Source organism: Sceloporus occidentalis, unplaced genomic scaffold (assembly GCF_023333645.1).
Source record: "Sceloporus occidentalis isolate IW3139 unplaced genomic scaffold, rSceOcc1.0.p SCAF_7, whole genome shotgun sequence".
In the NCBI taxonomy this organism is placed as follows: Eukaryota; Metazoa; Chordata; class Lepidosauria; order Squamata; family Phrynosomatidae; genus Sceloporus; species Sceloporus occidentalis.
In genome coordinates this window covers 1,144,485-1,169,575 of record NW_028316987.1, presented here as the reverse complement: position 1 = coordinate 1,169,575, position 25,091 = coordinate 1,144,485, and the positions used below count along the sequence as shown (strand labels likewise).

Below are 25,091 nucleotides of genomic sequence, written 5' to 3'. Positions count from 1 at the left end.
GCGGCCATTTTGAGGAACCAGCTGTGTGCCAGGACTCAAGCGGCGCCGTTGTCATGGCAGCCGGATCGTGATTGGCTGGTTCTTTTTCTTCGCCCCGCCCACTTTCCTTTCCCAGGTTGAGCCACTCCTTCGGAGGAGAAGGAAAAATTCCTCTCAGCAAAGAGAAAGAGTGTGACTCTGCGCATGCGCGGCGGAGGACGGACCCGAAAGGGAGCACTTCCGGCTGTATTTGGATAAGCAGAGGAACCCGGATGTCAGCGTTTGGTAGGGCAAAGCCTGTGTGGGTGATGCTTGTTGGGGAAAGGGAGGCAGAATGGGTGAAGCCCCAAAACCATCCACACTGCAGAATGAAAGCGGTTTGGCACCGGTTTAACTACCCACAGGCTCTACCCTGCTGCAGGATCCTGGGATTTGTAGTTTGCTTTAACTGCTCTGGCTCAGTATTGTGTTGTATATTGGACTGATTTTTAGATGTCATTGTTTTTAGATGCTTTGATTGTTTGGTAACAGAAGAGCAGGGGATAAGTAAAGTTTTTATTATTTATTATTATTTTAGTGCTGTGGAATCCTGGGAATGAAGTTAAAGCAGTGTTGAATGCAATTCGATGCCGCTTTAACTACTATGGCTCAGTGCTGTGGAATCCTGGGATTTGTAGTTTTGGTGAGCTGCCTCTCCAAACCACAAATCCCAAAATTCTGCAGGATAGAAGCTGCATTTGCACTGCAGAAATGATGCACGGTTTTTTTAATTGCTTTAACCGCTATGGCTCAGTGCTGTTGAATCTTGGGATTTGTAGTTTGGTGAGTATTCAGCCTGGTGAGTTCAAGACTCTAGTGCCTCACCAATCCCAGGATTCTGTAGGATAGAGACTGTATCTGCACTGCAGAAATAATGCAGGTTGACAACACTTTAACTGCCAAGGCTCAATCCCATGGAATCCTGTGATTTGTAGTATGTTCTATCACCAGTGGTCTCTGAGAGAGAAGACTAAATGTCTCACAAAACTACAAATCCCAGAATTCCATAGCATTGAGCCATGGCAGTTAAAGCAGAGTCAAACTGCATTATTTCTGCAGCGCAGGTGCAGCCAGAGCCATGGCAGATTAATCAGTGTCAAACTGCTTTAATTCTGCAGAGTGGATACATTCATCAGCTTCATCCGCATTGCAGAAATAATCCAGTTTGAGACCTCTTTAACTGCCCTGGCTTTTTAGTGCTATGGAGTCCTGGGATTTGTAGTTTGTTGTGGCACCAGTGCTCTCTGTGAGAGAAGACTAAATGTCTCACAAAACTACAGTTCCCGGAATTCCATAGCATTGAGCCATAGCAGTTAAAGTGGTGTCAAACTGGATTATTTCTGCAGTGCACATGCAGCCTTTTTGAGGTTTTGGGGCAGTATTGTATATTCATGTTAACAAAACCCCAAGTTCTCCCATGATTCCACAGAACTGGGCCATAGCAGTTAAAGCGATAACAAACTGCATCACTTCTGCAGTGCAGATGCAGCTTCTATCCTACAAAAATTCACAAAGTGGGGTATGTCCTGGATGTGGTGGAACAATCCAGTGGGGCGGTGAGGGTCACAGGAGGTACCAGGGGGCAGTGAGTGGCAAAGGGGGACGGCAGTTAAAGTATTGGTGCACAAGAAAGACGAGGGGAACCAACAGCCTTGAGGACCATGGTAAGAATGAGAGTTGCATGAAACTTCCTTTAAGAGTCCCTTAAAACCACCACAAAGCCTCAGTTGATACGGTGGTGTCTCCTGCTCTTCACCGGCCCATGCGAACTCACTCTATTAGCCACGTCTTTCACTAGTGATAGCACCAGCATTTGGGAATCTTTTGCAAGGCTTGGGTCCAGGACATCATTTCTGTGGCTTGTAGTGGCACCATTTTGGGACAGACTGACCAACCGACCGAAGCAAGGGATTAGAGCACGTGGCAGTAGGGGAAAAGTGGCAGCAAAAAGGAGGTTTGCCAGGACTTGTTCCTGCTTCTTTTCATTAGATAGGCTGAGAAAAGAGGTAGCATAAGAAGTAATAAGGAGTATCTAGGGTCAGTTCTTGGAAAGAGTCCTTTGTCTTGGAGCAGCTTCTGTAATCAAAATATCTCCCTTTCCCTAGCCATACCAGTTTCCAGTCCAGAGCATGTGGCTGCCTCTGAAAACCCATTGTATATACTGACTGTGCCCCTCTCTGTCTCGACAAAGAAGAATCTAGAGTCATTCCTCACCAGGGAAAAGGTTCTTCCTTTGCACCTGGTCACTTTGAGAGCAGCAACCGAGCAGCTTGCTAAGCAGTAACCAAGAAGCTTTTGGCCTTTGCTGTAAGGCCAAAATGATTGAGAGGTCACTGCTCAGCCAGATGCTCGATTGCTGCTCCCTTTGACCAGGTGCAAAGGGAGCAATGACCAAGCAGCTAGTTGAACAGTGACCGAGAAGCCTCTCGCTTATGCCAGCCTTTACCGCAAGATTGGCACAGTTGATAGGCTTCTTGGTCACTGTTTCGCCAGCTGCTTGGTTGCTGCTCCCAAGGTGACTGCATGTAAAGGGAGTAGCGACCATGATTGGTTGTTTTAACCACTGCTCTAGTTGGATTTGCAGTCTTGGATTTCTGACAAAAATGTAGATTGCTTGCCCCTCTCTGCTCCACACATCAATCTGTTCTTAACCTTATCGAGGTTTACTTCATTTTGAATCACTTCTGTTCCTGTTATTTATTTGTCATTTTTTTCCTCCCTTTTTCTCTCACTTGTTCACATTTGACCAGAGCCTGCATCAGTCTTGTGTTTTTATACAGTATTGAGTGGTCATTTTAATACTGAATTAAAGTAAAGTACTGTAGTTATGGATTGTTGACCTTGCCTCTTGTTATTAATTTGTTGCCATGCTGATGCTATATATCTGCATCTCATCATCGATAGCTGGAGGAGATGGTGGTGCCAACACTGGACATGCCTGCTCAGCCTATGGGAATGGTTGCTGATGTAGTCTTCGTCATTGAGGGTACTGCCAACCTTGGGCCCTACTTTGAGTCGTTGCGGAAGCACTACCTTCTTCCTGCCATTGAGTGAGTGTTCTTGGTATACTGGGATTCAACAGTGACTTCATTTGCTTTGTTGCCTAGAAAGACAACCATGAGAGAGAGAATGTTGGGAAAATCTTTATTTTGAGGAAAGGTTACTATGTTGTAAAAATTTGATCATGTACTCTCTTAGGGAAGTATTATAATACATTATTCGGTTTTAGTTACATAATCCCTGCTTCTACTGTGTGTGACTCACTAAGCAGGTGAATTAGTTTGGACTTAAACTGGACAGTCGTATTCATAGCATGCACATGAATAATCTGTTCTTTCACGTTTGTAAAATAAACTGTTTGGCATGCTGGATAAGCAAGTGAAGTATTGTAAAATGCATTAAATTCTAAAGATGCTACATAAATCAGTAATACTTGATTGTGCCAATAGGTCACTACTTCTCACAAATTGGAACAGTAATTCGGAATGGTTGTGGTTTTTCATACATACATTTGCACTGGTTTAAAAGCAATGGCACTCATATGCACATATACATAGAACGTGGGTCAGGAGGTTTTAGGCTTGTAAAGTGTACTTTTTTTTTACTAGATCCCTGAGGTTCAACAACCAAAGACAAGTGCAACTGGCTCAGGCAGTTGGGCATGTGCTAAGAATTAAGGACATAGGCTAATAATTAAGAAACACAATGCCTCTAATCATATGTTCAGCCCTAGAATTTATGGTCAACGCAAGAGCCAAATGTACTAGTCCTTTCACTCAAAAATGTATACCTGATTCCACGTAAGACAGTTGTTTTAGCAACTGTATTCAATGCAGAAAAGCTATTTAGTTGTTCCTTATGAATGGGGACCAGAATTCTTTGTTGATTTATTGCAAATTGAAGAGCAACCTGTACATAAGTGGTCTACCTTCTGTCCTAGAGTAAACCATACTTAATTTACTGTCTTGTTCTGAATAAAAATGCAGGGGTATGTGATGTTTAATATGCACAGTATTATGGTCTGTCTGGAAAGAGGCTCAATTGAAATCAGTAAGACTTACATATGAGTAAGAGTGCTTAGATATAAGGAGCATGGGAGTAAAATCACAGTCCAAAAAGTGTTTTCTCAGTTAAATAAATGTGTACATGCTTGTTAACCTTATTGTTGTGTGCCAGATCCTAAATGTGTAATCTCAGGATATGCAGAGAAAGTGAGCTGAAGGAAAAAGAAGTGTGTAGGATTAAACTGAAGCAATAAGTTGACTCATATGTATATGTGATCCAAGTTTAGGTGCAAACAAAATATGAAGACAGCTGATGTGTTTACAGTTCTTTTCATTCTTGCAAAATGATCAGGTAATATGCATAGTGAGTAATTGAACTAGAATGACAGTCATGAAAAGTAATCCTGTGGTTTTACTACTTCTTTTTTGGAGTAAGTAATGATGACTGTCTTCCATAAGTTTAGGTGTTGTGTTTAGTGTGAAGCAATCCTTTCCCATTTTTGGCCAGCTGAAATCTCTCTTGTATTTCTAGGTATTTTAATGGTGGTCCCCCAGCTGAAACAGACTTTGGAGGAGATGTGAGTGCATGAACATGCTTTTGAAATTGTTTGTGAAAGAGGGAATTAAGTGGGCTTTGGAGAGCCCCTCACTTTGGGTGTGCCTTCTTTCTGTTCTAAGAGTTTTGTGGGCTGCGAAGCAATGTATAGATCCTTTGAATAAATAAATGGATCAGCTTGACAGCCATTAAAATTAATTTTTTTTTTGTTAGGTTGCTTAGGGCTTTGTGGTTTTAATACTTTCCTAAACAAAATTGCCCCATCAATTTCCTCCAAACAGCAAAATTCACTGTTTGGAAAAACAGGGAGAGAACAGTGTGTACTTGGGAGCAGCTAGTGTCACTTTAAGAATTATGTGAGATTTGAAGGCAAAGTCAGAAGCTGTAATTCATGGGCTTTCTGGAATGTGAAGCAAACTCTAATTGTCCGGAACAAGGAATAAAAAAATAAGTATATTCCAAAATAGAAGCTTCTACTTCCGGATATAATTGTTTCTAAATATTCTGTGGTAACTTTTGTGTTTTGCTACTTTGCCAGTAACAAATAAATCACAGTTCAGCACTATTTGCTGCATGAAGCTGCCTCGGCTTGAACCAGCAGAACAGACACTGTTAATGTTAATTCTTCTTGCCCTCTGTAGGCCTGAATAGACACAAAGCATACTTCTTTAGAGGGTTGGGGTGTTCTCTGGAAAAGAATTTGATCATCCAGAGGAGGGGTTGTTGGTGTTAACTATATTATAAGAAAACAAACCAGCACCACAAATTATGGTCCACAATGCAGTGCTTGTAGGCCTCCCCACACTTTTATTATTAGGTGAAGTATCTATGTGAGCAGGAGGTAAATGGGTGGGGTAGAAGAAGAGAAATGGTATTATTTATGTGGCCAGGTTTTTAAAAAAAAATCAATAAGGTGTGAATACTTGCATTGATGTTAACATTGCACACATGAATGTAGTGACATACTGTTGTGCAACTTTTGAGTGTTGATATTGCCCGGGTTATAAGAGCTAATTTTTTCATGACCAAAGTAAATGCAAACGTTTTCTTACTTATTGACCATATTGGATGGGGCTTCTGAGATTTGAAGTTCAAAATGTATGAAGGGTCAAAGATTCTCCATCTTGGCTATGGATGTACAGCACACTAGTGAATCTATAGCCTGGATGCTTATGCACACTCAGCCAGCGGTCTGTAATTGGATATTTAGTCATGATAGATCTAGCTACTGAGATAAGCAAACAAGGTGCTTTGCTTGGCTGCTGGGAAGGCTGCCCTGATCTGTGGTCTCAAAACCCTTCCCAATGTTATCATTGCCTGAGTTGCCTCTTTTACCATCAAAGCAAATAATTTGCTCTCTTACAAAGACAGCATATCTGATGGTTGCATTGGTTGCTGGTCTAAAAGCCAAGGCCCTGATTGACACAGACATAGCTAAGCAGAAGCCAATATCTCTATTCATACAAGTCCTGTCTCTTAAAAACCCACTTGCCTCCAAATAAGCATATCTAACCAACTTTTCTCTCCCAATTTTCTCTCCTGCAGTATGGAGGTACCCAGTACAGCCTGGTGGTGTTCAACACAGTGGATTGCGCACCTGAGTCATATGTTCAATGCCATGCACCAACCAGCAGTGCTTATGAATTTGTCACATGGCTTGACAGCATTCAGTGAGTTTGGGAATGCACTTGATGTTCTATATCCATTCTGTTTAATTATACATTTGAGGCTTCAGTGTATAAGGGCTTGGAACAGGAGAGGAATCCAATTCCTTAGCTCTTGACTTGTTGGGATTAGAAAATATGATTTATCAGGTTGGTCTACCAAAGAATTGGAGGAATAATAACTATTGCTCCAGTTTGACTGCTGTCCATGTGAGCCGAAGCCCTAGCTTGCGGTTTTCTTTCAGGACTGATAGAATGCTCTGGTCTAGATGTAGTATGTCTGATGGTTGTGTGTAACCTCCGGGTTACACAGGGTTCTTCCCTCCTTTTATATATACAGTCACCCCTCATTTTTCACGGGGGATCTGTTCTGGACCCCTCCCCCCCACAAAAAAGAGAAATCACAAGCCTATTGGCTTGAATGGCCACACACTCCTGTGTACGTGTTGTGGGGCATGCACCATTTTGCCCCTCAGTGCTTGCCGTTCACGAAAGACCAAGGGGCGCGAATGGCAAGACCATGGAAGCCAAGAGACAAGTGTAATACAGTCTGAGGCTTCTCTTTCCTCAGAACTCTTTAATCCTTGGTCCTTATCTTGCCCCCAGTTCCTTTCCTAGTCCACTCACTTAGTAAGTGACTCAGAAATGGGCTCACAGTATTCTTATTTATTAAATGTTTTAATATTTTTGGTAGTGTGCTTTTGATGTTGTTATTTATAAATTACTTCAAGCCACTCCTTTGTAAACAAGAAGAAATTTATTGGTTCTCAGATCTTGTTGTTACAATGTGTACATCCCTTCACTTGTTACAAACTGTCTTTGTTCCAGTTCCCTCACTGACTTGGTTTCCACCTGAAACTGTGTTTTATTTCTCTAAACACAAGTTCCAATAATACCTCTTCATCAGTACTATAAATCCTGTGAAAGTCTAGATCAATTAACAAATAACATTCTCCCAAAACAAGGTGTCCTTATACTGTTAATGTATTGTTTTTTGTCCTTCCAATCTAAGGTTTGTGGGTGGAGGCGGTGAGAGCTGCAGTCTCATCTCGGAAGGGCTCAGCACTGCCCTGCAACTCTTCGATGACTTCAAGAAGATGAGAGAACAAATGTAAGTGGAGAACAGGTTGGGGTGGACATGGAGGAAGAACAGAAAATCAGCATTCACCCAGCAAATGTGAAGTTTCCCATAAGTTTTTAATATTTGTGCATTATCATGACTCATGTTAAAACTGTGAAATCTTTCATTTTTGTCTTGTGGTTTCTCTGCAGCTGGAATTGTTTTGCAGTGGCCAAAAAATATTGTGAAGCAAAAAATGAGAGTTTTTTCCTAATTTAAAAAAAAAATTGGCCATTTTCGCTGGAAAATCATAATGACTTATAAAAATGAAAAAGTGGGGTTGGTGGAGCATCTGTACCACTTAATGATACTTGTTTGAGTTTTTAAAATCGATGTTAAAGTGTTCTATGTTGAATTTGTAGGAAAACACTGAAGACTTAAATAAACACGTAGAACACAAAGAATGTCAGGTGCCCCCATGTTTGTGCTATGGGAATCTGATTCAGATGGTGCTGTTTTCTGAACATAGACAGCATAGCCTGACTCACATTGCCATAGCACAATCCTATAAGCTTCTGTTCAGAAATCAGGTCCCTTAAGTTCAGTGGGGCTTACTTCCAGCTAAATGGGAATATGAATACATGTGTAGAGAATTACTTGAATAAGATCTCTGACAGCACTGCCTGTTTCAGCAAACTGCATCTGAACTCCCACTTTTTGTCTGTTGCCAATGACAGTTTTTCTGAGCCAAAACAAACAGAAGCTGTGAAAACTTTCTTTGACTTTGAAGTAACTGCCCGGATTGGTTTGGAACAGTTAGACTGGTGCTGTGAGTTTACACTCTTTCATTCCCACCTTTATGAGATTGAGATCATATGTCAATCACCCTTCATGAAATTGCTCTGATTTCTGAAACAACAAACAACATAATGCAGGTTACCTCTAGGATGCTTGTGATTAAATCCAGAAAATGACACAGCTCTTACAGTGTCAATGGTTAGAATGTTACATTGGGCATTGGAAGATCCAGTCCCCACAGAGCCATGAAGATCATCAAGTGCTTTTGGGCTAGTCACCAGTTTTCAGCCTGATGTATCTCAACAGGGTTGTTGTGAGAATGGAGTGCAAAGGGGATGAGTTGTATCCAGTACCTTTGGCTCATTGAAGGAGAAATAGGATATACAGTTGGCCCTTCATATCCATGATGGCTCAATGGATGCCTCCCTGTGGATGACAAAAATGCAGGACTCCAAGTCCTGTTCTTCTCAGTGGCAACTGGATGATATGCACATGGCCATGCTAGTGTAGCCATGTGCACGAACTACCTTTGGGGACAACAGGGCAGGGCCATCTGCGGATGCTCCAATCCATGGATGAAAAGCCTGCAGTTGGGGAGAGCCAACTGTACACAAAGCTAAACAAGAAATACAAAATTCAAAGACCTAGCCATATTAGTCTGGAAAGTCAGTATGCAAAGGTTATCTTGTAGCACCTTTGAGATTAACTAAAAGAAAGAAGCTGATAGCATGAATTTTTGTAACTTGAACTGACTTGAACAGCAAGAAATTCAGAGTGTTGATCCAAAACCAACATTGTGGGTGAATTTTCTGTTTTGGGAACCTGTGTAGATGCATTAAATGGATATGGATGTTCTCTATTTCCATATGGCATCTCTTCATGCAAAACCATCCCAACAGACCTACTTGGAATATCAAGATAGGAAAAACACATAATAATGTGGTACTACATTAAACCCCACCCAGATCTGAAGTAAACCTTAACTGGAATTACTGGCCTAAATCCTGTTGTTAGTCCCAATTAGAGTAAAGTCATTGAACTGGTTTAATTTAACTATGTGTATATTTCCCATTCAATACTTGATTGAATGAGTGGTTGAAACTAATAGGATTCCAGTTATTATTCCCCACCCAGGCTTCACCTGTATCTTGTGTCTCTTCTCTTGGTCTTTTCTCCCACAGAGGCCCAACACATAAAGTCTGCATCCTTATCTGCAACTCCCCGCCCTATCTGCTTCCTGCAGTGGAGAGTACCACATACTCTGGCTATACAACAGAGAACCTGGTGCAGAAAATTGGCGAGGTGAGTAGAGTTGCATGGTGACAATCTTGGCTCTGGAACTGCGGGTGACGTATGGTGGTATTTAAGGAATTCTTAACCACAACCCTATCTCAGTCTTCCCAAATATAAAATAATTAGAACAGTGGCTTTAAGGTATGGGATTACCAGTAAGCAGGATAATGGGTTAACCTAATAGTTTAAAACTGAAGAGCCATAAGAGTTGGAACTCATAGAATTATAGAGTTGGAAGAGACCACAAGGGCCATCCAGTCCAACCCCCTGCCATGCAGGAACTCTCAATCAAAACATCCCCAACAGATGGCCATCCAGCCTCCGTTTGATGACCTCCAAGGAGGGAGACTCCATTACACTCCGAGATGGCCATCTAGCCTTTACTTAAAGACCTGCAAAGAAGGAGTGTGTTCCATTGTCGAAAAGCTCCTACTGTCAGGAAGTTCCTCCTAATGTTTAAGTGGAATCACTTTTCCTGTAGTTTGCATCCATTGTTCCGTGTTCTAGTCTCTGGAGTAGCAGAAAACAAGCTTGCTCCATCCTCAATGTGACACCCCTTCAAATACTTAAACTGGGCAATTCTATCACCTCTTAACTGCCTCTTCCTTAATGAAATTCAAATGTCCAGTGGATGAGAATGGAGAGTGCTTAAAGCCCAGAATCCTGTGTTGTGAAGGATCAGGCTGACACTGGCTGCTGGTCATGGTGGTAATATATTTTCTCCAATACCAGAGTCGCTGTGCTTCTGTATATTAGTTGTATCTTAGTTGCTGGTGGACATAAGCATGAAGGTGGTGTGTACTTGTGGGCTTCCCATAGACAATTGATGGACCATTGTGTGAACAGAAACTGGGTTGGTTGCCTTTAGTCTGATCCAGTAGGGCTCTTATGTTTTTATGTTCTGTTGAGGGGAAAATTGAAGAGAGGAATTAGACATATTACTAAGACAACCCTTGAAAAGAACATTGTGTCTGTCACTTACCTGTTTCAACACCTGTTCAAGAAATCTGTTCCTTCCCCATAATTTCTAAAACCAGGGAAATCCAAGATGCAGCCTTCCACGCTTTAGTAGTTCAGGAAGAAGAACAAATATGTCCACATACATTTCCATGGATAAGTACAGTTGACATAGTCACCTAAGTACACAAACTGCTGACATGACTCAGTTCCTGGGATGAGTTTGTGATGACTGATCATGTATTACAGATACAGAGATGAAAATTACTTAAGCAAGGAATGCTTTTAGGCTTAATCAAAGTTGGCAATAAATGAACTTGCTATTTCAGAGTTAAAACAAGACTGCATTCTTTTGCAGTTCTGCATTAATTTTTTTAATCTTCAGTGCATGGTGAAATTTTGCCTGTATGATTCTACCTTTGACTTAACAATATACTTTTGAAGGAAAACCGTTTTCTAGTTAACCATTTGCAATTTTGAATGCTGATTCTGGACACTAGGATTCATATCCTCGTTTGGACATGGAAATCCACTGGGTGGCCTTGGGCAAGTCTCACACTCTCAGTCTCAGAAGAAGGCAAAGGCAAAACTCCTCTGAACAAATCTTGCCAATCATACCCCATGATAGGTTCACCATAGGGTCTCCATATGATGGAAATGACTTGAAGGCATACAAGACCTACAAGAAGTAAAACCAAGATTATATATATATATATATATATATATATATATATATATAAAATATAGCATTAGAAAAGTCAAGTCTAGGTGAAGAGAAGTGTTATGCCTTGTTTGCTCAACCTTCTTTTTTCCTCCAGCGTGGGATCCACTTTTCCATTATCTCCCCACGGAAGCTGCCAGCTCTGCGTGCTCTGTTTGAGAAGGCTGTGACAGGAGGTATGTTAGAGGCCCAGCTCAAAGACTACAGCCAGGACCCTCGGCATATGATCCTCATTCGTGGCATGGTCCTCCCAGGTAAGCAACTGGCCTGAAAGTGAGTAGTTGGCTGGTGCTAGCATTGTGTTGGCTTGGAGTAATGGAACAGACCTGAGGGAACATTTTCCATCTCATCCTCCAGACCCTTAAGCAATTTTGCTGCACATTCTTTCAGTTAAGACAATTTAGCTGCCAAGAAAAGTTCACTGGAAGTAGAGGGGAGACCATTTTATATCAGCACAACTTAACTCAGGCCCAAAACACATGGGACAAGAAGTGGCTTCCAGCTGCTTTAGGGCCGTGACATATGGATGTCACCGTATGATTTTCAGGTGGTCTCACACCTTGGCACTAACCCATCTTGGCTTAGCTTAGCATGGGCCATGCATCTTAGGCCCTACAGTTTTGTATCAAGATTCTCAGATTGGCCGGTTGATTGGAAATGCAAACCCTACCTTTTCGCTTATATGCTCAGGCTGGTTGGTAACCTTGAACAAAATGCACATATACTAAATTTGTACATAAATTTCATGATAATGATGTCAAACTTAAGCAGGAGTGGTGAAAGTGTGACCCACCAGATGCTGTTGGATTATAACTCCTGTCAGGCCTAGTAAATATAGTGGGTGATTGGGAAGACTAACAGTTTGAGTCTAACAAAATTTGGAGAAGACACATCTGTCCACTGAAAAGTAGAAAAAGGAGACTTAATTCTTCTGCTGCAGGCAGTTAGATATTTCCTGCATTAGCACCAGAACTGGGCGACTGTATTTGTGTATACATGAGCAAGATAGAATGTGGGGAGGAGGAGAAGGTAGAGAAATGTACACTTCTTGTTGATGACTGATACTACCCTTTGCTTCTTTGTTGACAGTAGGAGGAGGAACTGCTCCCAATACTCTGCAGCCCAAACAGGCTGTTCCCCAGCCCCAGCTTCCCCCTGTACCAGCACAGCTCCCTGCTGCCCCACCACAAGCTATGCCAGCAGTTTCTCAGCCATACCAGGTACATCTTTTGCCTCTAAAAGCTGGTGAAAAAAGGATATTGCTTCCTAAAAACTTATCCTAAATATGAAAACTTCACTTCTGCTGTCTGCTTTAGGTGGCATCATCCACAACTCTAACTGCTGCCCAGGCAGCTGCTCAGTCTGCTGTGGAAGCCGCCAAGAACCAGAAAGCCCAAGGCACCCGCTGTAAGTTCTTTTCTCCTTCTCAGGTGATGTGATAATGGCACCTTGCCATTATCTTGATCAACACAGCAGAAAGAGGGTCTGTGAACGTTTACAAGGCAGTGCCATAATCACAAAAGGTTGACATGGGTTTCTGTGAAACAAGTCATACAAGACTAATCTGATTTACTTTTTAATAAAATTACCAGCTTAATATAAGGAATGCTGTAGATATAATATATCTTAATTTCAGTAAGACCTTTGACAAGGTCCCCAGTGATATTCTTGCAAACAGGCTAGTAAAATGTGGTCTAGACAATGTAACAGTTAGGTGGATTTGTAATTGATTGATCAGCCAAACTCAAAGAGTGCTCAACAGTGGCTTCCTCTTCATCCTGGAGAGAAGTGACTAGGGGGTTGCCATAGGGTTCTGTCCTGGGCCCAGTGTTATTCAGCATCTTTATCAGTGACTTAGATGAAAGAATAGAGGGCATGCTTATCAAATTTGAAGATCACATCAAATTAGGGGGAGTAGCTAATACCCCAGAGGACAGGATCATAATTCAACATGACCTTAATGGAATGGAAAGCTGGGCCAAAACTAACAAAATGTATTTCAACAGTGAGAAATATAAGGTACTGCACTTAGGTAGAGAAAAAAATGAAATGCATAGATATAGGATAGGGGACACCTGGTTTAACAAAACTACACGTGAAAGGAATCTAGGGCCTGTTACAGACTGCCAAAATAAAGCTGCTTTGGGTCTCTTTGGAGGTATGCTATTTAAATGATGCATGGGTCCTAAGAGTCCAGAGGTCGCGCCAAAGCCACACTCCATTCCTAAGCACTGGAGTGCAGCTTTGGTGCAGCTTCCGGATTCTTAGGATGCATGCATCATTTAAACAGCATACCTCCAAAGAGACCCGAAGCAGCTTTATTTTGGCAGTCTGTAACAGGCCTAGGAGTCCTAGTAGACCACAGATTGAAAATGAGTCAACAGTGTGATGCAGCAGCTAAAAAAGCTAATGCGATTTTAGGCTGCATCAATGTAAGTATAGTGTCTAGATCAAAGAAAGTAATAGTGCCAGTCTGTTCTACTTTGATCAGGCTTCACCTGGAATTCTGTGTCCAGTTCTGGGCAGCACAATTCAAAAAGGATGTTGGGTCAGGAAATCATACCCTATGAGGAATGACTTAGGGAGCTGGGGATGTTTAGCTTGGAGAAGAGAAGGTTAAGAGGTGATATGATACCCCTGTTTAAATATTTGAAGGGGTGTCATATTGAGGAGGGAGCAAGCTTGTTTTCTGCTGCTCCCGAGACTAGGACATGGAACAATGGATGCAAACTACAGGAAAAGAGATTCCATCTAAACATTAGGAGGAGCTTCCTGACAGAGCTGTTCGACAGTGGAACACACTCACTCAAGGTGTTGTGGCGTTTCCTTCTCTGGAGGTTTTTAAACAGAGGCTGGATGGCCATCTCTCATGGGTATTTTGATTATGAGTTCCATCATGACAGGGGTTGGACTAGATGGCCCTTGTGGTCTCTTCCAACTCTGATTCTATGATTCTGTAAGCAAAGGGTTAATATTTGGGTTAGGTTACATGTAAGGACAGCATCATGGAAAATCTGCAGAAAAACCATGAGAGACAATCAGCCAGTGGGGTAACCTAATGGGGAGGATGTGCAAAAACTCAGATACAAAGATGAGAGATTAGAAAAGCTGTTTCCACAAGATGCAAGGGAGGCTTCTTGGGACTGACACCAGGGTAGGAAAGGTGTTCCCTTCTTGCTGCTGCTAGGGAAGCATGGGCTGGATAAAGAAGGTCCAGACTCCTAATTTCTCCATGAATGCAAGTGTAAGACTTTCTTGTATAGAATAAAAGATTTCCTAAAATATTTCCTCTCCATTCTCTGTTGTGTGCACCTGTACTCGCTGCCTGCATGTGTGTGTTCCCATGACAGAGGAAGGAAAAGTCTCTGCAAAGCTAGAGGTGGGAAAAGGGCAAGCTAGACACTTCAGTGACAGCACACTAAGTCACTGAACCTTGGGAGGACCAGTAATAGTGAGTGGTGGTAGCTGATAGAAATTCTGTGTTCCTGCTATTGAGATAGGGAGCAAAACTCGAACAGATGATGCAAAAAGGTATCTGTGAGATTAGAGGAAGGAACAGTTAAAGTGAAGCTAGAACTAGCTGAAATTAAGGGTGGTAGTTTCTCATGCTTTCTCTTTCCTCTCCATAGTCACCCCCATGAACCCCATGCAGCCAGCCTTCAATCAAGCTCCCACACAGACACTCCCAGCAGGTTCAGTCCCAGCTTTGCCTCAAAAGCTCCCTGCCACTTCTCCATCCAGCCTCGTCTCCACAGTAACCACAGGCTCTGGCCTTCTTGTTCAGCCACCCGTTCAAGCCCCTCCGCAGTCTGGTGCTTCAACCATGGTATGTATAGGTCCTGGCAGTTTGGAAGGGGAAGAAACACATTTCTCTGTACATACATAGTTTTTTCAGAATGTGGAAATGTTACTTTTTAAAAAAAGACCATGCTGACTGGGAATTGTCGTCCAAGAAAGTACCTTTTCTAACCCTTGCATGGCTGACTTACATATCACCATTTCCCATCTCTCCCTCTGCTTCTATTTAGCCCAGCGGTGTTCCCCCCAGCAGCATGGCAGTGACTCAGCCGGCACAGCCACAGATCGGAGCAACGCAGCAGTCAGTTACCAACAAGGTGATGGCGTGGAGTGGTGTGTTGGAATGGCAGGAGGTGAGAGCTGAATTGGGGAGGGCAGAAGTGCTCTAAGAATAGGGAACCTTTAGCCTGACATGTTTTGACTGTCTGTCGCATCCTTCTTTCCTCAGAAGCCCAAGCCAGCTTCTGTGGATTCCAACACCAAGCTAACACGTTCCCTGCCCTGCCAAGTATACGTCAATCAAGGAGAAAACTTGTGAGTGTCTGTTTTCTATCATTAAAAGATATGGAGGGGAGGGCACAGCTGTCAAGAAGCAGCACTATCACAGGAAGGGGGAAGCATGAATGTTTGAGGGAGAACGCCTGTTGTTGTGGGAGCAGAAGTAAGTTGAATATCAGCAGGTTAATGGAAGGAGGAGGAACATTCAAGAAAGGAGAGATGCATGCCAGCAATGTTGTGGGCATGAAACTCTTGACTCTGGCTCATCAGTGGCCTCACTGCAAGGTTTTGGGTTATTTTTTTTTAAGATGTGTGTAAAAATAGGTCCTTTGGGGCAGGAACACATATTCCATGTCCAAGCTGCCATCACAATAGCAGATTCTTCAGTTTGGTGGGTGAGGGTATGTGTACTCTGAGAGATGCACTAAACCAGGAGTGGGGAACCTGTCATTTTCCATATACTGCTGGTCTCCAGTTCCCATCAGTCCCAGCCAGCATAGCTAATGTCTAGAGAAGATGAACGTTTGGAGTCCAGTAACAGTTAAAGAACCAAAGGTATTCCACCCCCCCCCCAACTCTTGAGAACTGATGTGTGTGTGTGCTTTATTGTTTGAGATATTGGACTTTGTGGAATTTGGAGCAGAGGTTTTTTAGTGGTTGCAACTGTGAAATGGCCTCTCCAGGAAAGCCCACTGTTCTGGCTGATTTTTAATGCATTGCCACCCAAATGAGGATAATTGAAATGTGTAGTACCCCCATTGCTATGTTTTTTTTCTCTAAAATTAATTTATTGTTTTAATTAGTAATTATTAAACACTTAGTTCGGTTAATTTAATAACTGAGTTGTTTTAACAAGTGTGTTAAATACTTTTGTGGCTCAGCAGACTCTTGAGTATTTCAACAGGCAATTTGGTTAAACAAGTGAGTTCTGCAATAAAATCTTGCACTGTATAAAATCCTGCTTGGCATTTCAGTCAACCAACCCCCTTCCTGGATATTCTACAGTTGGACCCTGTATTATGCAAGATTGTATTATGTGGTTTCAGTGAAACACAGCCAAAAAAACAAGTTCTCTCTAGGCATCTTCTAGGTCCTCTAGTATGATTTTGTAGTATGCTTCTGCTGGAGGTTGACCATAGAGTCATGATGTAGAACTTAGTAATACATGGTCACCTTCTGGCAGAAGCATACCATAGAATTGTTCTGGAGGACATAGAGAGAAAACACTTTGTTCATATTAGATGAGAAAAATAACATTCCAGATTATATGCAATGTCATTTTATGTGAAGGGTCCCAGAACAGATCCCTCACCCAACAGAGTCCAACTGCATTCTGTTCTTTTCTCCCATCTGGTTCTCTGTGTATGTCCCCAGCACAGCCAGTCAGCATTGTGTGGCGTCTCAGCATGCTCATTCCTGATTGGGCTCTTTATATGGATCCATCCCACTGACATTTTCTCCTCTTTAAAGATTATTTTTTCCATTTCTGCAAATGTTGGGAATTTCCCTGAGACTGCTGCTACCTTTGCTTTGGGTGTGAATAGGACTGTTCTAACTGTCTCAGGGCTACCACACAGATAATTTGAGTTCAGCATTTGGAGTATATGTTAATATAATCTTGGCCTTGATGAACAGCTGACTTTCCTCTCCTTTCTCTGATTCAGGAAGGCTGAGCAGTGGCCCCAGAAACTCATTATGCAGCTGATCCCGCAGCAGCTCTTGGTAAGCAAACTGCTTGTGCTAGCTTTGGGCATGGCTTGCTCTAATCCAAATCATACTCCCTTAAAACACTGTCTGCCAACCACAGCTATTCAGAAGCTGTAGCACAATACCTTTTGTATCCAGCCATTATGCCTAGTGGTCTGGAATGATAAACATTGTAGTCCAAGAACAAGTGGGGACCCATGGTTTGGAAAGATGGTAGATAAATCCAAGGAAAAATCTGGCTTCAAATTCAGTCTTGCTATCATTGATTGGTGTTGTTCTCATCCTGATTGCAGAGTGATAAAATGGTTACTGTTACAACCCTTCCATAAGAATGTAGGCACCATGACAAGAGTAGGCCAAGCAACATAAACATAAAGGACTGTAACCTGAGCTGTGTGGCATTTCCATCTAATTTCAGTTAGCATGGTAGATGTTGCATTGGAGATTTCTTTTTTGTATAGCCTGCCTGGCCAACCACAGGCTTGCTAGCCATGGATTTGAGCATCAATGGATGGCAAGCCCCATTGGCCCTGATGGCAGTTCATGCACGCAGCCACACACTGCTATTGAAAACCACAGGACTTGAGGTCCCGTGGTTTTTAGCATCCATCAGGGGGCCCTGGAATGGAACCCCAGCTGATACTGTGGGCCAACTGTAATCTTTATTGTAAATGCTAGAAATGTAAACTATCATATTGTAAGTAAACTGTAGATATGACTTTGTTATCCAGCTCTGCTCAGCTGACAGCTGCTAGAACATCTGTGCCCTGGATAGGTCTTTCCTCCTCAAGCTTTCCATATGAGAAATGAATATGATACTGACATCTGTTGCATATTACATAAGTGATTCCTAGATGTTTTATAGGGTTTATATGCTCTTACCTTTTCAGACTTGCTTTTGGCAAAAGCCTGTGTTACAGGATTTTGTCTAAATTCAGCGCCCCTGTATGTCAATAAATTACTTATGAGTTAAATTACTTGGAGAGTATGCAAGCTCATGAACCTGTTGGCTTAACTACTGTTGCTCTCTTACAGACAACACTGGGCCACCTGTTCCGAAACTCACGCATGGTTCAATTCCACTTCACCAACAAAGACCTGGAATCATTAAAAGGGCTCTACCGGATCATGGGCAATGGATTTGTAAGGCACTACAGGTGGTGTGGGGTGGATGGATGGGGTTGAGCTGCCCAGGAGAAGGTGAAATCTCCCCAGATATGGGTTGATCACAATGAGCAAGTCAGGTCGGCCAACTGGATTTTAGACCTTCTCTTTGATCATGAAGCCAGTCAAATAACTGGATGTTTTTAAAAATACATACAATACAACATAAATGCAAAATATATAACCAGGAGTGGGGAAGGGGTGCACACCCAGATGTTGGACTGCAGCTCCTATCAGCCCTAGACAACATAACCAGTGGTAACAGATCCATGGGATTGCAGTCCAGTAACATCTGGAAGACCATAGGTTTTCTGTCGCTAGTGTACACTTTTGTCCCTGTTCTACTGAGAAGCTCTGTGCTCTTGAACCAGAATATTGATGGTGGTGTCAGTTGTTCATGGGTGAGCTTTCCTGCTCATAGGGGTGGAGTCTTGCCTTAGGGGATAATATCTGTCCCATATAGATGGGACTTCTTAGTCATGGGACAGACCTTTTATCTTGGGAAACAGGCTTCTTAGAACTCTTTTGGCGTGGACTAGTTGATCATGAGGGGTAAAAATTTACCAGGAAAGATTCTTTAGCAGATATGTTCTTGTTATATGAGCAGGCGGGCTGTGTTCACTTCCCTCACACTACTCCCTGTGAGGTGCGGGTGCTGATGCTACTGTATTCCTCCAAGAAGAAAATCTTCATGGGACTCATTCCCTATGATCAGAGCGGCTTCGTCAATGGCATTCGGCAGGTCATCACCAATCACAAGCAAGTTCAACAACAAAAGGTAGGCAGCTGACACCCAAGGCACGTTGGGGAAAGGACCCTGAGGATTTATTAACCGGACACATTGGATCTTGTTGAAATCTTTTTTCTTTCTAACACACCTTCTCCCATCTAAAGTTGATGCCATAACAATAATAACACAACGTTTCCCAGTATCACGGGTGTCATTTTTGCAGCATTTATTCTCATTTCTCAATAAGAATAGGAGTGAGATACTTTGATATTAAGCTATTCAGCATGAACTTTCTTTCAAGCACTTCAGCAATAGTTCTCAGCTTCCTTTAACATGTCTCTTGTGATACATTTTGGATTGGTAAAGGATTGGAGTTTTGCAGCAACTTCTTGCTAGATAGTTGTGCCTTGGTTTTTAATTCTTGATCCATTCTGTACACTTTTAAAAATGTGTGCCTCGCATGCAGTTTGCTTTTAGATCAGAGATAGGCACCATATGGCACTCTAGATATTATTGGACTGTGATTCCCATCATCTTTCACTGCTGGCTAAGGGTCATGGAATTTGCAGTCCACTAACATCTGGAGGGCAAGTTCGTCCCTAACTAGACCTGTGCTTTTCAAGCTATCTCGTGAGGAATAGCAGGACTGAAGAGTTTCCATTGTGCTAATTGCAAAGTGCCCATTGAAGAATTTCCTGGAAGCTGCCTAGGGACTAGCAGCTGACAGTTTACGGACCAGCACCAATCCATGGACCGTTGTTTTGAGTAGCAGTGTCTTAGATTTGGCTTGTTCCCTTAAGCACTTAATGATGGAGAAGTGTGGGCTACCTTTTTAACTAAAATGAGGCCAAACCCCACCCCTACACACACACACACACACACACACACACTGCCCCCCTTTGGCTGATTTCTCATTTCTTTTCCCTTCTTTGCAGCAAATGGGGGGCTCCCAGCCCCTGGGGTCGACGCCTAACACACAGCCCTTCCTGGCAAAACAGCCTGGCACTTTACCAGTGACACAGGGAGTCCAGCAACAGGTGAGAAGATGGGCTGAGTGGAGTGCAGGGGAACAGACACATTAAAAAGGAATTTATTTGAGTTTGTTTTGGCTTGGAACTGCATTTGTGGTTCTGCACAGACCCCACTCTCCCAGGCCTGATCCCCCCCTCTTATTTTCTTCCAGATGGGAGGACAACAGGTGAGCCCTGGTATGCCTCAAGTGGGGATTATGGAAGAGCAGCAGCGGCAGCAAGGCCTGGTGAGTCTTCTTGCAGAAGTAGAAGCCTGCTGCCTGCTCAAGATACTTATAGCACTAAAATGGCACCATCACCACCTCCCCACCCCTCCCCCCATGAGGTGTATAGTATCCAAAACCAGGCTAGTTACTTTGATACAGAAGGGGGAAAGAAACCCAGCAAGTGCCTGCTGCTATCCCCATGAGAAAACATCAGTAAAAACAAATTACATAATTAACAATTTGCCTACCTACCAAGATATTATTCTGCCAAATGATAGGGTTGGTCAGGTTGCAGGTGAACTCACCCCACTCCTGGAATCCTATAATTCATGCAGCTCAGGCTAAGAGACCTCTCCCCAGTTGAGTCCTAAACCTAGAAGGAAAGCAGAAATTCATTTGTGTCTAACTCAGAAATCTAGTTTCTTAATTGAGTGTAGAGTTTGTGCTGGAATTGCATTGCTCTTGGAAGGGATTTTCCTATACTATCCTCCTTTTCTCCTGATGTTAAGTGCTAAGACAAGCTGCATAGTGAATTAATATTACAGTTCTTTTGTTATGATTCTTTCTTTCTCAGAAAAGCTTTCTTGTAAACTTTTGCCCTTCTGCAGAACCTTCCAATATCCTTTCTGTAACCTGGTCACTGCAGTAATACAGACACAAACCATAGTGGAGAGCAGTTGACTTTTGTCCACAGTGTAACTCACATCCTCTTAGCACCAGCTCCTCTTTAAATGGCTAAGTTTACAACACCTTTGCATATGCCTTTCCTTTGCCACACCTTCGGAGTAATGTGGAAGATGACTCCTGCTAAATGAACTCCATCAAGCTAGATTGTGTGTCTTTTTCTTTCTATTTCCTCAGTTGCAGCTCCGTGTGCAGCAACCTCAGCCAACAGCTCCACCCACTAGCCAGCCCCCACAAGCACCAGTCCCTCCACAGTCTGGGCCACAGACTACTCAAGGGGGTGCCATGCTTAGACCCCAAAACCCAGGCGCCAATCCTCAGCTCCGAAGCCTCCTCCTCAGCCAACAGCCGGTAAGTGCAATCTCCCTTTCCAAGGCTTCTTCTTTTACTTTTCCGAGGAAGTGTCAAGAATTGACCATACAGCTAAGAGATGGAACATTTGGTGATGGATAGATGAGTCTGTCACTTAGCCCTGCAGAGAACAGTAAACCTCATAATCTTCTCCTCCCTGAGAAGCCCAGAAGCCTAGGCAAGGAATAAAGGAACTAATCTGTCACACAGTGCAATCCACTTGTGGAATTTGCAACTTCAAAATATATTGATGACCACTAAGATTTAAAGTGGAGGATAACTCGGTAGTCATGAAAACTGTGTGTTAATCCACTCTCAGGGTAGTATGACTTTGTATTGTCAGCATATGTATCAGAAATGTAATACTGGTGTCTCTACATACCTTTTGTTGGGGAATGTGAGTAGGAAAGTTCTATTGCATACATACCTTTTTGTTGTTGTCCAGTAGGCATGAAACTGGCCACAAAGCAAACAGGTTACTTGACTAGGTAGGCCTTTAGTCTGATCAAGCACTACTTTTATTACATTCTTATCTTCTTCCTCAGTAGAAGCCTTCCCTTCCTTGAGAAAAGAATGGACTAGAAATCTGAGGATTAAGAACTGATATTACAACAACCTTGGAATTTAACACTGGAGGTCTCAATTTGCTCTGTTATCCTAACGAACAGGACGTGAGAGAACGTGGGTAGACTAACTTCCCCTAGAAAGGGATAGAGCCATTAGCACAACCCTACTGTGGACCAGATGTGCCCTCTCAAAGACCCTTCTTCCTCAGTGGCACATCTTCCCATAGGTCCATGGCAGGGTTGTGCTAATGTCTGCATCCCTTTCTAGGGGAGGTCAGTCTATCCAAGTCCTCTCACATCCTGTTCTGTCCTGTCCTGTCCTGTCCATCAGGATAACAAAGCAGATTGAGATCTCCAGTGTTAATTTCCAAGGTTGTTGTAGTCTCAGTTCTTAATCCTCAGATTTATAGTCCATCCTTTTCTCAAGGAAGGGAAGACAATGTGCCGATCAGATTGGCCATGTGTGTGAAAGAATAGAATTATGTTCTGATAGCGGGCATAAAGAAAATGTACTCTGGTAAGTAAGAGTGAGGTCTTTCCAGAGCAGGAAGGGAGACCCAGGAGGTGGGCAGGAGCTCTAATGCATCAGGAGTAAGGATTTCTTTATTTGGCATTCATCATGAAATTAAGATATTGAGGCCTAGGAATGAGATTCTTTGTCAATAAGAGATATATAATTTGCATTGTCATAAAAACATAGAGTTGGAAGAAACTATGGACCAACCCCCTGCTCAACTTAGGATTTCCACTTAGAGCATCTCCAGCAAGAAGCTGTTCATGCTCTTTGTGGAGACATCCAGAGGAAAAGGCCCCATCACTTCTTTAGGTAGTTGGTTCCATTGCCAAACTGTTCTCACTCTCAAGATGTTCCTTCTAAATGTTCAGTTGAAATCTGCCATCCTGTAACTTAAACCTCTTGGTCCTAGTTCTTCCCTTTGAGGCAGCAGAAAACATGCCTGCACCCTCATCTTTATGTCATGTCTGTTGTGTCAATGACAGCTGTAGAAAAGGGCATCAGAATGCCCTAGAAGGAAATGGTTATAGCTTTTGTGGTGTTTTAATATATCAAGTAAGTAGGAGGATGTGATTGAGAGCATGAAATGGTACATGGGGTAGAAGCAATTTTGACCTGTCTTCTGATATTGAAATGTGAAATCATTTGATAAAACTGAATGGGGAGCTATTCAGGACAAACAAAAGAAATACTTCTTCATCCAGTGCCTAATCAAAACCACGGAATTTGCTGTCACAGAATGTGGTGTTATTCCCTATCTTTGATGGCTTTAAAGGGGGATTGGATAACTTTGTGGAGAATGTTAATGCTTAATGGGCATTTTACTTCCCATTTCAGAGGCAGTTTGCTTTTCAGTACTAATGTTTGAGAAATGTGAGAGGGAGTTGCTCTCATGTCCTGCCCATGAGCTTCTGATTGGAATTTCAGTTGACCACTGAGAAGAGTATGCTGGATTGGATAGACCTCTGGTGTGACCCACCCAGGCTCTTGCATATGAGCTTGCCTGTTCAAGGATCCCTCCTTCTGCTGTGAATAGATTTTTTCGCAGTTTCATCTGATACCCCTCCACTCTGTCCCTCATGTACAGCCCCAAGCCGGAGTTCCTCAGTCCCAGCAGCCCCTCCACCACCTCCAGCAGGGCTCTCCAGGAATGTTACCACACCAACCCATGGGGCAGGCTCTGGGTCATCAGCCTCCAGGACAACAGCAGCTCCAACTCCCTGGACAGCCCCTTATGCACCAAGCCCCCGGACAACAGTGGCCAGCCCAGATGGCACCACGGGCACCATTGCAAGGTACAATCAGCTGCGTTTGTGTGAAATACCAAAAGCCCATAAAGAGAAAATGCTGTTCCGTCCCAGAACCAGCTGCATCTGAGAGGATCTCTATTGTTTTATAAAAAGGCCTGGGATCTTCCGTGCCCCTATCAAGAGTCTTTGGTTTTCAGGAAAAAGAAATCATGTGGCTCCCCACATGATTTCTTTCTCCTGAAACTCAAAGATACAAGCATGCATGCATGCACCTTTATTAATAGTATAACAGCTTCCTGCTCAAAGTAGATATGCTATAAATAAACATTACACCTAGGTCAGATCTTTCTGAACTTGGTGCAGTCTATCTTAGCTGGGGATGATAGGAGTTGTAGCCACAAGAGGGCCCCAGGTTGAGAAGACTGACCTAAGTGGTATGTACTGAGGTGTTATGGCCGTCTGAAGCTCTGGCTACTCAGGTTGGGATCCAGTGACTGACAGGATCAGTGTGGAAATGATTCTCAGGGCTGGGGGGGGGGGGGGAGTAGTTGAATACAAACAACCACTTGCTTTATCAGTGTGTTTTATATAAAATAAAATATGCATGTATTACACTGGCATTATTTAATGGAATGGGGGAAGAATTCTGGGAAATCACAAAAGCCTTATCCAGGATTTGGGTTGTATGTTCTCCACCCCTTTTAAAAAGACTAAACTGAAGGAAGTACTTACTCCTTTTTACTTGTAATATTCCCCCCGCCCTGGTATCTCCCCCAGGTCAGATGCTGATGAACCAAGGTCCCCGGGGGCCTGTACCCCAGCCAGGCCTGCAGCAAGTTCCAGCCCCCAGCATCATGGAGGACGACATTCTCAGGGACCTCATCTGACGGTGGACAAAGACCTTTCTCCAGTGTCATTTAGTGCTGAGATGGTTCCTATACTGGAGATATGCTTCCCTTCTGGAGAATATTATTGATTCTTTCTCTGTTGTGTATAATATTTTTTCCTACATGTTAAAAAAATGTTATCTGCATCCCTCCATGTCTTGGTGCTTCCTGAGAGGGTTTTCTGCTCTACAGCAGTTATTCTAGCAACTCTGTCTGTCCTTCTCTCCATCCATTTCTGAAATACTGAGTACTGAGGAAGGGAGGGCAAGAATAGTGAGCTTTAGCACAGCCTGAGATGTTCTCATGTGGCCCTTCACAGAATTCAGGAGAACCAAGAACTGAAAGTTTGTATTGGAGAGTGTTTTGCTAAATAAGAAACAGGAATCCTATAAGATTCAGTGAAAAACTGTGCCCCAAGATCTTGGAGGTGTCAGAGAAGTTGAATTTTTTTATTTAGTTAAGAGCTTTCAAAGAAGGAGGTGTCAGCTTGGGAGGATGTCTAACTGGAACAGGAAAGGCACAAAGAAAGATGGCTCTGCCTTTTCTAAACCAAAAATGGGCAGAAGGCAGCCCAAAGGTATACCAAAGGTATATGTGTGTTGGTCCATATCTCCCCTACCACTTAAACTTCTGT

At 42.9% G+C, this 25,091-nt stretch overlaps 1 protein-coding gene across 4 annotated transcripts; it reads left to right on the top strand.

The window, feature by feature from the left end:
* The first annotated feature begins 41 nt into the window (after nt 1–41).
* Nucleotides 42–25,091, top strand: LOC149308982 (mediator of RNA polymerase II transcription subunit 25-like). Of its 4 annotated transcripts, none has more exons than XM_089531553.1 (20): nt 42–264; nt 2,923–3,068; nt 4,555–4,600; nt 6,124–6,248; nt 7,255–7,353; nt 9,282–9,402; nt 11,169–11,325; nt 12,161–12,291; nt 12,388–12,478; nt 14,701–14,897; nt 15,100–15,222; nt 15,318–15,403; nt 17,032–17,089; nt 18,110–18,217; nt 18,843–19,016; nt 19,904–20,005; nt 20,152–20,226; nt 21,067–21,240; nt 23,408–23,615; nt 24,348–25,090. In XM_089531553.1, the coding sequence occupies exons 2-20, from the start codon at nt 2,932–2,934 to the stop codon at nt 24,455–24,457; spliced, it is 2,322 nt and encodes a 773-aa protein (XP_089387679.1). In that variant the 5' UTR covers nt 42–264; nt 2,923–2,931; the 3' UTR covers nt 24,458–25,090. The 4 variants fall into 4 exon arrangements, with proteins under 4 accessions (XP_089387679.1, XP_089387678.1, XP_089387676.1 ...); XM_089531552.1 differs by lacking the exon at nt 42–264 and adding an exon at nt 1,318–1,682 and having other exon boundaries at nt 12,164–12,291; nt 24,348–25,091; XM_089531550.1 differs by lacking the exon at nt 42–264 and adding an exon at nt 1,318–1,682.